Source organism: Lagenorhynchus albirostris, chromosome 4, assembly GCF_949774975.1.
Source record: "Lagenorhynchus albirostris chromosome 4, mLagAlb1.1, whole genome shotgun sequence".
In the NCBI taxonomy this organism is placed as follows: Eukaryota; Metazoa; Chordata; class Mammalia; order Artiodactyla; family Delphinidae; genus Lagenorhynchus; species Lagenorhynchus albirostris.
The window spans coordinates 3,060,729-3,073,715 of NC_083098.1; the positions used below are offsets into that span (position 1 = coordinate 3,060,729).

Genomic DNA, 12,987 nt, shown 5'->3' on the forward strand with positions numbered 1-12,987 from the left:
GACCCGGGAGGCTCTTGTCTTCTGCTATAGCATCTATGGCTGGCTAACTTGTTAACTTGCAAGCAGGGTAAGACCTCAGACCCTTCACAGTTCTTGACAGGAACTTCTTTATGCCTTAGTTTCCCTACCTGTACAATGGAGAGAGGGCACTTACCTCAGAGAGATAGTGTGCTAATTAAGTGGAATAATGAGGCTATACATATAGGGAGCCCAGCCTGAGTCTCACAGCTGCCCTTTTCATCAGTATTTGGCGACTCCTTTCCAAACCAAGTGGCCTGCTCTCAGCTCAGCTCTCACTGGTGGCTCTGAGGCACAGACACCAGAGGTCATCTCTCCTTCTCGAAGTTCCTAAACCCCAACGTGCACTAAATTGGTTTTCTTCCTATGTGTTTGTAGAAAGGCAGTCCTAAATGGCCACAAATATACGAATTAACAATACAAAAACAGAAAACCAGTTTTTCTAAGGTGGAAGAAGGAGAAGACGGTAATTGGAATGAGGGGGTAGGGAGAGTCATGAGATCTTCATCACAAGGAGGTAAGAGTTATTAAAAAACCTATAAAACATCAAGTCACTCAGTTATGTAGATAGCCAATATTTATTATTCTCCAATGTCTAATCTTAACGACATATTTGCAAAGCATTACTGGAAAAAAAAACCAGAGGAAATGGTGGCTGTAAGGTATGTGGCCAAGTGACCACTGAAACAGTGTGCAATAATAGAAAACAGACACTTTTACTGTCAACAGATCCCAGGATTCCAAGCCCCAGATTTTAGTAGTTGTGAGAACTTGGGTGAGTTACTTAACCTCAAAAAACTTTGGTTTACTTACCTCTCAAGTCGGGTAAGACTCTCTACCTTGAAGAGCTGTTGATGGGTTATCTCAGTAAATTGTATCTATGATGGGTATGACTATTCCATGAGTAAAATACTGAAGAATTACTTATTCAGAAATTAATATGAGGGCCAAGGGACATTTCTGAATATTTCCCAAAAGGATATAACATCTCGTGATGTGGTACCAGGCTTGCCAAATACAACCTTATAGAATACCGGGCTTGCCAAATACAGCTTTATAGAACTTAAACTCTGGCTTCATAAAACCCCAAGGTACAGGAAATTCCTTAGTGGCAGACTTCTGTAACTCTGCGTCAGTCTCAGATAACCACTTACTTGATTGAACTTACCTGTAACAAGAAATCAAAGAGAGCCATCTTGGACCATTCGTGGTGATGTATTTCAGTACAGCCCCATTCAGGTTTGGGTACGCGGCCATTCTGCCAGCACTTCTGTTTCAGCAACTGCTGATAAGTTCCCCAGGTGAGCTTAACAGAAGAGTGGGTCTCATTACTCGTTGGAGATAAGGATGAGTCCCAGAGAATGAAAGGACATGGGCGGCCATCTATAGAATCCAAAAACACACACAAAAAACACTTTTAGAATGTTACTGACTCAGCGTGTCCTCTTGGATGTCATTCAGTCTTTCACAGCTTCACACTCTCATCTGTCACATGTGAGAGTTTGATTAGATGACATTTATGATCACTTTCCCTTCTGAATATTTACTATTTTTATACCTCAGTGATGCTTCCTGATAGCAGTCTTATAAGATGGAAAGTTATTGTTAGACAAGGAAAGAAAAGTTTTTTTTAAACAAGATACTTTATAGATGTGGCAGGAACAGGCCACTAGCCACCAATAACTACGTCCTCTGGTTAATGTGGTTTTATTCCACATCTAAAAGCAGCCACCATGAAAAAGGAAAGAATCCAGACATTTATAATGATCTATTCAGTGTCTGAGTGGAGTGGCTCTCTATTTGTAATAACAACAGTCTGATTTTCTGAGGCCATATTATGATGTCAGGAAGAAAAAGAATTTTTAGAAGTTGCAAATTTAAAAGTGAAATTGCATGTTTCGCACCAGTCACTATAATCTCCAAAGAAAGGAAAAGGAAGCAAGAGGGTTTTGTTTGTTTGTTTGTTTTTCTGATAGAAACAACAGCACTTCTGGTAATGGGTCATTTATTCACATAAAACCTCACAAAGTGTATTTAAGCAAATGTCATTTCTTCAACTTCCTGTGCAAAGAATATTTTTTCAAAAAAAATCTGTCACTCGAATGTTTTTGTCTCATTCTTGATAGTTTAGAAATTTCCTTGGTGAACTGTACATTCAATGACACTGTAAGCTTAAAGCCAAAGCTTCCCTCTCAAGCTCCCATGTCTGTCAAATCAAGTCACTGAAAGATGATGAAGAGCAGCTTTGCTTGTAACTTAAAAATCAGAATGATCTCTTGGGGAAAGAAAAAATGACTAAGTCACAAAGGTCTGAAAAATCCCATTTAACTCATTCTTAACAGGCCTGGGCATTCGAATCCTCTGAAACTATGGCTGGAATGTCAAGACACATCACAGGGATTTTTAAAGCTCTTTCAAATGACCTGAGAGGTTCTCAATCTATAACTGTTTTTTGTTAAAGACTTTTATTTTCCCACCTTGCTTATTTGCCTCCATGTAGAGCTCTAATCTCTGGTCTTTAACGCAAGGACAGTCACTCCTCTAACCACTCCTGAAAGTGGTGTTACAATGACCTTAATAATATTAATAACATTCACTTACTCATTCTAATCACCTACATTCCAGTTTTGTTCAAAAGAAAAATCTTTCTCCTTTTAGCCTTGAAATTTAGGCCAGGGCCAGTAGCAAGTCGTTTAGATTGTGGAAAATAGGCCACGGTCACTGATGTACAATTGAAAGAAAAATAGACAAAGGAACATGAACCATGTATAAAGAACTTAATCGTTATCTCTCTCCTTTTTATTTCCTTTTACTGTATTAAATGATTTGGGGCTGCTGGGACCCAATTATCTTCTTAGGTATTAGATAAATATAATGTTAAATGTATATGCTTCAAATACTATGCCAATTTAAAAAATAATAATAATAAATTCTAGGTAAAAACAGGCCATCATGTAGTGGGAGACACACATAAACCAGTGTAACCAAATACATGTAAGAGACACAATACAGCTTTCAAAGATATGGGCACTTCAGACTTCTAAATATCAACACCAAGAGGCTCTATCACTCAGTGTCTTTGGAACAAACTGATACACAGCTAGCACTTCGCATTCTCAGGGCTGGGAAGTATTCAAAGGGAGTTGAAAAACACTGAAATTCAACAACACAAATCAATACACAAGACAGACAAAGCGCCAGTTTCCTCAGTACACAAGGCCCTCAGAGAAATGAGGAAATTATGCACATAAACAATTGAAACAGTTAATTTCTGTGCTGTTTTTCCTTCCCTTTAGAAACATTTGTTTCATATTTTAAAAGTAATTAAGAGTAAATCTACTCATTTTAGGAAATATAACATTAAAATGTATAGCTAAAAGATGACATGATACTATATATAGGAAACACTAAAGTCTCCACCAAAAAAACTATTGGAACTAATAAATGAATTCAGTAAAGTTGCAGGATGTAAGATTAATATACAGATATCTGTTGCTTTTCTATACACTGAAAATGAACTCTCAGAAAGAGAAATTAAGGAAACAATCACATTTACAATCATATAAAAAAGAATAAAATATCTAGGAATAAACTTAACAAAGGAGGTAAAAGACCTATTTGCTGAAAACTGTAAGACATTGATGAAGGACTTTGGAAATTATACAAAGAAATGGAAAGATATCCCATGCTCTTGGATTGGAAGAATTAATACTGTTAAAATGGCCATACTACCCAAAGTCATCTACAGAGTTAATGCAATCTCTATCAAAATACCCATGACACTTTTCACCGAACTAGAACAAATAATCCTAAAATTTATATGAAACCACAAAAGACCCCAAGTTGCCAAAGCAATCCTGAGAAAAAAAGAAGGGAGCTGAAGGAATCACGCCCCCTGACTTCAGACAATACTGCAAAGCTACAATGATCAAAACAGCATGGTACTGGCACAAAAACAGACACATATATCAATGGGAACAGAATAGAGAGCCCAGAAATAAACCCACACACCTTTGGTCAATTAATCTACAGCAAAGGAGGCAAGAAAATACAATGGAGAAAAGACAGTCTCTTCAATAACTGGTGCTGGGAAAGCTAGACAGCTACATGTAAAAGAATGAGATTAGACATTTCCTTACATCATGTACAAAAATAAACTCAAAATGCATTAAAGACCTAAATGTAAGACCTGAAACCATAAAACTCCTAGAAGAGAACACAGGCAGAACACTCTTTGACATAAATTGTAGCAATATTTTTTAAATCTGTCTTCTAAGGCAAAAGAAATAAAAGCAAAAATAAACAAATGGGACCTAATTAAACTTGAAAGATTTTACACAGCAAAGGAAACCATAAAGTAATGGAAAGACAACCTACTACATGGAAGAAAATACTTGCCAATTATATGTTTGACAAGGGGTAATTATCCAACATATATAAATAGCTCATACAACTCAATATCAAAAAAAACACAAAGATCACTTAAAAAATGGGCAGAAGACCTGAATAGACATTTTTCAAAAGAAGACTTACACACAGCCAACAGGTCATGAAATGATGCTCAACCTTGCTAATTTTCAGAGAAATGCAAATCAAACCACAGTAAGATATCAACTCACACCTGTCAGAATGGCCAACATCAAAAAGACTACAAATAACAAATGTTGGTGAGGATGTAGAGAAAAGGGAGCCCTCCTCCACAGTTGGTGGGACTGTAAATCGGTGCAGCCACTATGGAGAACAGTACGGAGTTTCCTTAAAAAGCTAAAAACAGAGCTACTATATGACCCAGCAACTCCACTTCTGGGTATATTCCAAAGAAAACAAAAACACTAATTCTAAAAGATACATGCACCCCAATGTTCATTGTAGCACTATTTACAATAGCCAAGATATGGAAGCAACCTATGTGTTCATCAACAGATGAATGGTTAAAGAAGATGTGGTATATGTACACAATGGAATATTACTCAGCCATAAAAAAGAAGGAAATTTTGCCATTTGCAACAACACGGATGGACCTAGAGAGTATGATGCTTAGTGAAATAAGGCAGACAGAGAAAGACAAATATTCTATGTTACATCACTTATATGTGGAATCTAAAAATATAAAACAAACCAATGTATATAACAGAACAGAAACAGATTCACAGATACAGGTAAAAAAACCCAGTGGTTACCAGTGGGGAGGGGTGAGATACAGGCTATAGGATTAAGAGTCACAAACTACTGTGTATAAAACAAATAAACAATAAAATATACAGTACAGGAAAATATATCTGTGATTTTTAATAACCTTAAATGGAATGTAAAACTACAGAAATATTGAATCACTATGTTGTACCTGAAACTAATAAAATATTGTAATCCACTCTACTTCAATACAAAAAACAAATAAACAAACATAAAAAAATGTCTAGCCTAGAAAACAGCAATCATCTACAATCTCCTACCCTAGTAACCAGTTCTGTTATTTGTATATTTACATCTGGTATTTTCCCATCCCTTTCTTTCACACATGAAAAAGTAAATTGTTTTTAGAAATTTAAGGAGTAGAGCTTACGGTTAGAGTTCAGACTCTAGAACCCAACAGACCTTTTGAATTCTGATCCTACTACTTCTTAGCTTTGTAACATTGGACAAGTTATATAACCTTTTCAAACCTCACTTTCATCCTCTGTAAAGTGTGGGCAATACTGTACCTTCCAAAACAAACTCTGTTAAACAGAATCATACGTTTAAAGTTCTCAGCCTGGTGCCTAACATATATGCATATCCTGGAAAGGTTTTGCTATGACTATTTTTATATGCATGCATTATACAATCACATAATTCATCAGCCTTCTAGCCCTTATTTGTTTATTGAACATCTACTATGTCTCAAGCACTATTCTAGGCCTAAAGCATACAGACATACATGCCAGGTTTTCAGTTGTTTGTTGTTCTGTGGGATTTTTTTGCTTTCATAGAGTTTACATTTCCAGCAGGGAAAAGAGGCAAAAATGCCACAAGGGAAAATAAACTATTTGGAATCACCTTATGTATAGAGTTTATCATAATTGTTTCACTAAATGTTACATTGCAAACATTTCTCTTACACTTAAATATTCTTAAACAGTGTCACTTTAACTGTGATACAATAATGTAGCCCAGTGGTCAGCAAACTTGGTCAAGGGCAGACGGTGAGTATTTCAGGCTTTGAGGGCCATACAATGTCAACTAGCAAGTACTCAACCCCATTGTGATACGAAAACAGTCAAAACAAAATATAAACAAATGGTGGTGACTGTGTTCCAATAAAACTGTATTACACACCCTGAAATTTACATTTTTTGTAATTTTCAAGTGTCATAGTAGTATTATTGTTATTTGGATATTTTTTTCAACCATTTAAAATTGTGGAAGCCATTGGTAGCTCAGGGACCACACAAAACCCACAGACTGTAGTGAATCAATCCCTAATCTAGTGTATGGGTTTATTGTCTTTCATTTACCATTTCTCTCCTTTAAATCTTAAAATTTTTTTTGAATGACACATTTTCTATTAAATGGTTCTCAAACTGCCACAGGGAGCTTTCAACGGATAGGAATAATTGGTTTTCAGTTAACATCCTCTGTTTTCCTCCACATGCATCTCCCCTCAGCAAAATATTCTGACTGCCACAGAAACACATTCTGTCCTGCCATGCCTGGCGTCAGTCACCGCAGGGAAAGGGGCTTCCAGAGAGCAGGGTAAGAGGCAGTTCTCAGGCTGAGCCAGCCTGGATGCCCTTCCTTCCAGCCAGCAGGTCTTGCAGAGCATTTGTGCACGTTGAGGCTGGTTCCAGAGCTCAGAGCTGTGAGCAACTACTGTGAGGTGCATTCCACTTTGTATAAAATAAGGCTGATAACAGAATTAAATGAACCTTGATAGATCTGAAGGGATGACAGAAAAATACCCTTTGAAAGCAGAAAACAGGTTAAAGCAACTTACCTGAAGTGTTTCAGAGATGAAGGGCATTCATCTCTTCGCATTTGGATTTGTCAGAATGAGGCAGTACTGGGCTCTCTAGAGAAATCTTAACGGTGAAGAGAGAAAATTCTACCTGTCAGAATGGGGAGGAAGTGGGGTTTTAAAAGAAATGTGGGTGTTCGTGTGAATTAACGGTTATATAACTGTCTTTTAAAAAACTGAGACTTGCCAGTAAAACTTTTTTTTTCCAAAATCTGAATATCCCCCCTGAATTTTGATGTTCTCCCAAGTCGTTCTTTATTCAAAAGCACAAAGAAGACATGCTTGTGAGAAGACGAACGTGAAAATCCACTAAGAATGAATGCTCTACACAACCTCCTCTGCCCTGGTTTATCAGGTGCCCTTCACCTTGAACCAGTGACCAGTTTTGCTGAACTACAGGGGGAGTTATCAGTGAATGTCTGCATCTATCACTGGGCAAAACCAAGTAGAAACATCCTGAGCTCTGAAATCACAAGCCTATTTTATCACATGGGCCAAGTTCCAAGCTTCTCGTGAACAAGACAAAAAAGAAAGTGACAGTTCAGCTCAGAGACCTTCATTAAAAATAACTCCAAAACCCTCTAAAGAAAACAAAGCCCAGCCAAACCGTGAGGCTCACCTTTGTTATGGGAAACAAATTGTCATGTTCCATTGCAACTTCCAATGCATTGAAGGAAAACCTGAATGCTGCAGCTCTCTAATCTAAAAGCAAGTGTTGATGCGGGCGCACCTCCGCTGAGAAGGTAGCAGGTGTCTGGTTGTTAACGATCCCTTAAGTACTATCTGCTCTATTTTTCTACTGTGCCTCTCACAGTAGGGTTCTTGCGATTGAAAGTGGAAAAAGCGGGTAAGATCTCTTGGTTTAGGGATGGCGAATGTGGACAAGTCAGTCAATGTGAGGGAGGGTGAAATAGGATTCTGTGACAGTCTGGCCGGGGAGGAAATGTGGAGGATAAGATGCTTTTAAACATTGTTAATTCACTTATTCCCAAAGCACATATTTACCATTGTCCCCCAATATCTGGACGCATTTGGTTCCTGTGTTTGGGATAGAAAGAATTCAGAGTGAGGCATACCAGAAACAGAGGCCCTGCAAAATCCCAGTCCCAGGCAAGGCCTGGGCCACAGCTGGGAGTTTAGTGGAAGCAGACAAGCACGCGTGTAAGGACGATCAGGTTGCGTGTCTGCCAGTTGAAGAGTGTTTTGAAGGGACCAAGTGAAGGAAGGACTAAAATAAAGGCTGAGCTCTCAGAGCCAAGCCAAGCAACGAAGAACTGCCGGGCCCCAGCATAGCGAAATGAGCAGCTCTGGCCATTAACAAGGAGAAGAGCCATGTCTGAAGAGGAGCTGAGCGCGTGGGTGGAAAACCAAGTCACGAGTGTTGATTCTTGACGCTGCATCTCTGGTCTCCACAGGACTCAAGCCCAGTCCTCCAGCCACCCTGACTGAGGCAACGGGCTCCCCAAGGCGTGAAAAGTGTGAGATCCAGAGACACTGAAAATACGGCACTGTCAGATATTAGAAAGAATCAACCTCTATTAGGTTTTAAAAGGGGAAGGTGGCAGAGAAGCAGAATTCCATAGATTTTACACGTGTAGGTTCCATGCAGCCAACCAAATCCTCGATACAAGGGCTTGTCTTAGGAATCCAATTTCTGGGTGATTTAGAAAACCGTTCTTCCAACAAAAATAGAAAGGTATTTAGTTACTTTCCTAACTGTTTCACTAACTGGTTTTCTCGAGGTTGGACAGAGTTAAAATAATCTCCACGTTTCCTCAAGCGTTAGCTAAGCATGAAGCACTTGTGACTTCCCTCTGCCACAGACGCTTGAAACAACCCAAACCATCAGCTCTACTTTAAAAACATACGACACAGCAATCCCTCTACTGGGCTTATACCATAATTCAGAAAGAGACACGTACCACAATGTTCACTGCAGCACTATTTCCAATAGCCAGGACCTGGAAGCAACCTAAGTATCCATCAACAAATGAATGGATAAAGATGTGGCACATATATACAATGGAATATTACTCAGCCATAAAAAGAAACGAAATTGAGTTATTTGTAGTGAGGTGGATGGACCTAGAGACTGTCATACAGAGTGAAATAAGTCAGAAAGAGAAAAACAAATACTATATGCTAACACATATATATGAAATCTAAAAAGAAAAGGTTCTAATGAACCTAGGGGCAAGACAGGAATAAAGACGCAGATGTAGAGAATGGACTTGAGGACACGGGGAGGGGGAAGGGTAAGCTGGGACGAAGTGAGAGAGTGGCATGGACATATATACACTACCAAACGTAAAATAGCTAGCTAGTGGGAAGCAGCCGCATAGCACAGGGAGGTCAGCTCGGTGCTTTGTGACCATCTAGAAGGGTGGGATAGGGAGGGTGGGGGGAGATGCAAGAGGGAGGCGATATGGAGATATATGTATATGTATAACTGATTCACTTTGTTATAAAGCAGAAACTAACACACCATTGTAAAGCAATCATACTCCAATAAAGATGTTAAAAATAAATAAATAAAAACAAAGTGTCCTTCTTTGTCCTGAACCTTTGACTAATGGATGGGAACTTCTGCTTTCTAGGCCTGCCCTGGACTTCCGCTATAAAAATGGGAGCTCCCAGACACTTCCTGTCTCAATATTCCCTTTAGAAAAACAGGAACCGACCTTGACTTCAGAGGGTCGTGATGATGGAGTCACTGCCAAACTCCACAAACATTTTGCCAGTAAAGTCTTGGTTACATCGGGGGGACCTGGTCCTGGGCCATTTAATGTTGATTAAGGTAGATGAAGAAGCCATGAATTCCTGACTGGAGTGAGCTTCCTACGGTCGAAAGCTCATCACATCACCTCTCTTCTTCAGACCCTTCAATGATTTCCCATTATCTGCGGGATGAAGTCCACGTCCTTCCATAACATAATCCCACCCAGTCTCCGCTCACCGCCGCCAGCCCCTATTCTCCTTTTTCCAGAACGGTTTGCAGTTTCCACGCACACACTCCCTTCACAAGCTTCTCACACATGGGTTCTCTCCACCCTTCTGTACCCACCCACAGTGACTTTGAAGAACTAGTCTGACATAACTGCTTCTAGAACCTTCTGCAGTCCCCCACCCACCCCCCTATACACACACATCACTCTCTGGGCCTGCAGGCTTCCCTAACCATATCTCCTGGAGGTCTTTACCCTACCCGTCTTTGTTTTTTTTTTTTAAACATCTTTATTGGAGTATAATTGCTTTACAATGGTGTGTTAGTTTCTGCTGTATAACAAAGTGAATCAGCTATACGTACACATATATCCCCATATCCCCTCCCTCTTGCATCTCCCTCCCACCCTCCCTATCCCACCCCTCTAGGTGGTCACAAAGCACCGAGCTGATCTCCCTGTGCTATGCGGCTGCTTCCCACTAGCTAGCTATTTTACATTTGGTGGTGTATATATGTCCATGCCACTCTCTCACTTCGTCCCAGCTTACCCTTCCCCCTCCCCGTGTCCTCAAGTCCATTCTCTACGTCTGCGTCTTTATTCCTGTCCTGCCCCTAGGTTCTTCAGAACCATTTTTTTTGTTTCTGTTTTAGATTCCATATATATGTTTTAGCATACGGTATTTGTTTCTATCTTTCTGACTTACTTCACTCTGTATGACAGACTATAGGTCCATCCACCTCACTACAAATAACTCAATTTCGTTTCTTTTTATGGCTGAGTAATATTCCATTGTATATATGTGCCACATCTTCTTTATCCATTCATCTGTTGATGGACACTTAGGTTGCTTCCATGTCCTGGCTATTGGAAATAGTGCTGCAGTGAACATTGGGGTACCTGACTCTTTTTGAATTATAGTTTTCTCAGGGTATATGCCCAGTAGTGGGATTGCTGGGTCGTATGGTAATTCTATTTTTAGTTTTTTAAGGAACCTCCATACTGTTCCCCATAGTGGCTGTATCAATTTACATTCCCACCAACAGTGCAAGAGGGTTCCCTTTTCTCCAATAAATGCCTCTCCAGCATTTATTGTTTGTAGATTTTTTTGATGATGGCCATTCTGACCAGTGTGAGGTGATATCTCACTGTAGTTTTGATTTGCATTTCTCAAATAATTAGTGATGTCAAGCATCTTTTCATGTGACTCGTGGCCGCCTGTATGTCTTCTTTGGAGAAATGTCTATTTAGGTCTTCTGCCCATTTTTTGATTGGGTTGCTTGTTCTTTTTGATACTGAGCTGCATGAGCTGTTTGTATATTTTTGAGATTAATCCCTTGTTAGTTGCTTCATTTGCAAATATTTTCTCCCATTCTGAGGGCTGTGCTTTTGTCTCGTTTATGGTTTCCTTTGCTGTGCAAAAGCTTTTAAGTTTAATTAGGTCCCATTTGTTTATTTTTGTTTTTATTTTCATTATCCTAGGAGGTGGGTCAGAAAAGATCTTACTGTGATTTATGTCAAAGAGTATTCTGCCTATGTTTTCCTCTAAGAGTTTTATAGTGTCTGGCCTTACATTTAGGTCTTTAATCCATTTTGAGTTTATTTTCATGTATGGTGTTAGGGAGTGTTCTAATTTCATTCTTTTATACGTAGCTGTCCAGTTATACCCCTGAAGCCATTGAAATGCAGTCTGGCTTTTGGCCACTCCCCAGTTCCCCCACTTTACCAAAGAAGGTATGTAGTGAGCAAACAAGACAAGAGTGAAGCCCAGCACTGCTTGGAGCCCACGCTCAGTAAACTTTTGTTCACTTATGAATGCATTTAGTTGACCAGCTCAACTTGATCGCTAAAGAATGATACCCTTAGGGCTTTTCTGATAAAGAACACAATGTGCTCTCCATCCAAATTTTCAGAAACAAGGCATGATTCCTATATTCCTGAGTCAATATTTTAAGAAAGTTTGCACCCATGTCCAGGACTTCTAGGATTTTGAAGTCAGTGTGTTTCCAAGTTGTGAGGGCATCTGGGTAATTGTCGTAACTCCCTGCAAAGTGCCTCTGCCCTCGCCTGAGAGCCTGGGACAACATGAATTGTGCACTGCCACTCCCCTGCTCTGGCAGCCATGCCACCAGCGTGCAGCTCACAGCACTGCTCGCATGGACTCGAGAGGAGAGAGGAAAGTACCCACTGTATCTCTCCTGCTCTATGATGAGACGAGGCAGTACAAGTCAGAGAACAGTGAGCACATTGGAATCGACACTGAATTCAAATGGAAGTGGGTGAGGGGCCTGCACTTTGTCATCCAAGCAGCCCTGACACACAGCGTTCCTGGAACGAGGCTACCTAATCCAGTCTGACAGCTCTATGGCCGTAAAGCGGCATCCTAAAAATAATGCACACATAATGCATCTCCCATGCTGGGCATGAAAAACAGTCCGATGCTTAAGTGCTACCAACATGGTAGCCCTTGGGATTCATTTGCATCTCTGTGCAGACTGCTGGGGAGCTCGGCCAAAGTGCTCAGTGGAAGATCACGGGGGGCTGGGGTTCTTCTGCTCTCTACATAGACATAGTCTGCTTTGTCTTGTCTTAGATACATATTTTTAAATATTTTGTTTAAAAAAGTATTTAAAAGTATCAGTATCACATAGTATCTGGTGACCTCTATCATGATTGATGATTTTTGCAACGACGGTTTGGCAGAAAACATACTAATACATTCAGTCATATTTGCATATACACGATTGTTTACGGTAAAACAAGAAAATCTGGGAAGCATTGGCTTGTATTTAAACAACAACAGCCCTTGTAGCCGTGTTCAGGGTAGTATGGCCATACTTCCTTTGAGTGAAAATATTAACAATGTTGAGTGGTTGAGTTGAAAAAAGAAGTTAAATAGAAAGGTTGGCATAATGGTAAATCAGAAATCACCATGTTAAAATTTGCACATTGTTGTCACTGTCCCATGATCATATCAAGTTATATTTGAGAGGTAACGTAGGGCAAGAGAAGCAACATGAGGATACTTTAGTA

At 39.7% G+C, this 12,987-nt stretch overlaps 1 protein-coding gene across 2 annotated transcripts in view; it reads right to left on the minus strand.

The window, feature by feature from the left end:
- Nucleotides 1-12,987, minus strand: part of GASK1B (golgi associated kinase 1B) — a 41,496-nt gene that overhangs the window by 20,677 nt on the left and 7,832 nt on the right. For both annotated transcript variants that reach the window (XM_060147514.1, XM_060147513.1), the window contains exon 3: nt 1,187-1,401. In XM_060147514.1, coding sequence (XP_060003497.1) covers nt 1,187-1,401 — 215 coding nt within the window. The remainder of the gene's footprint in view (nt 1-1,186; nt 1,402-12,987) is intronic.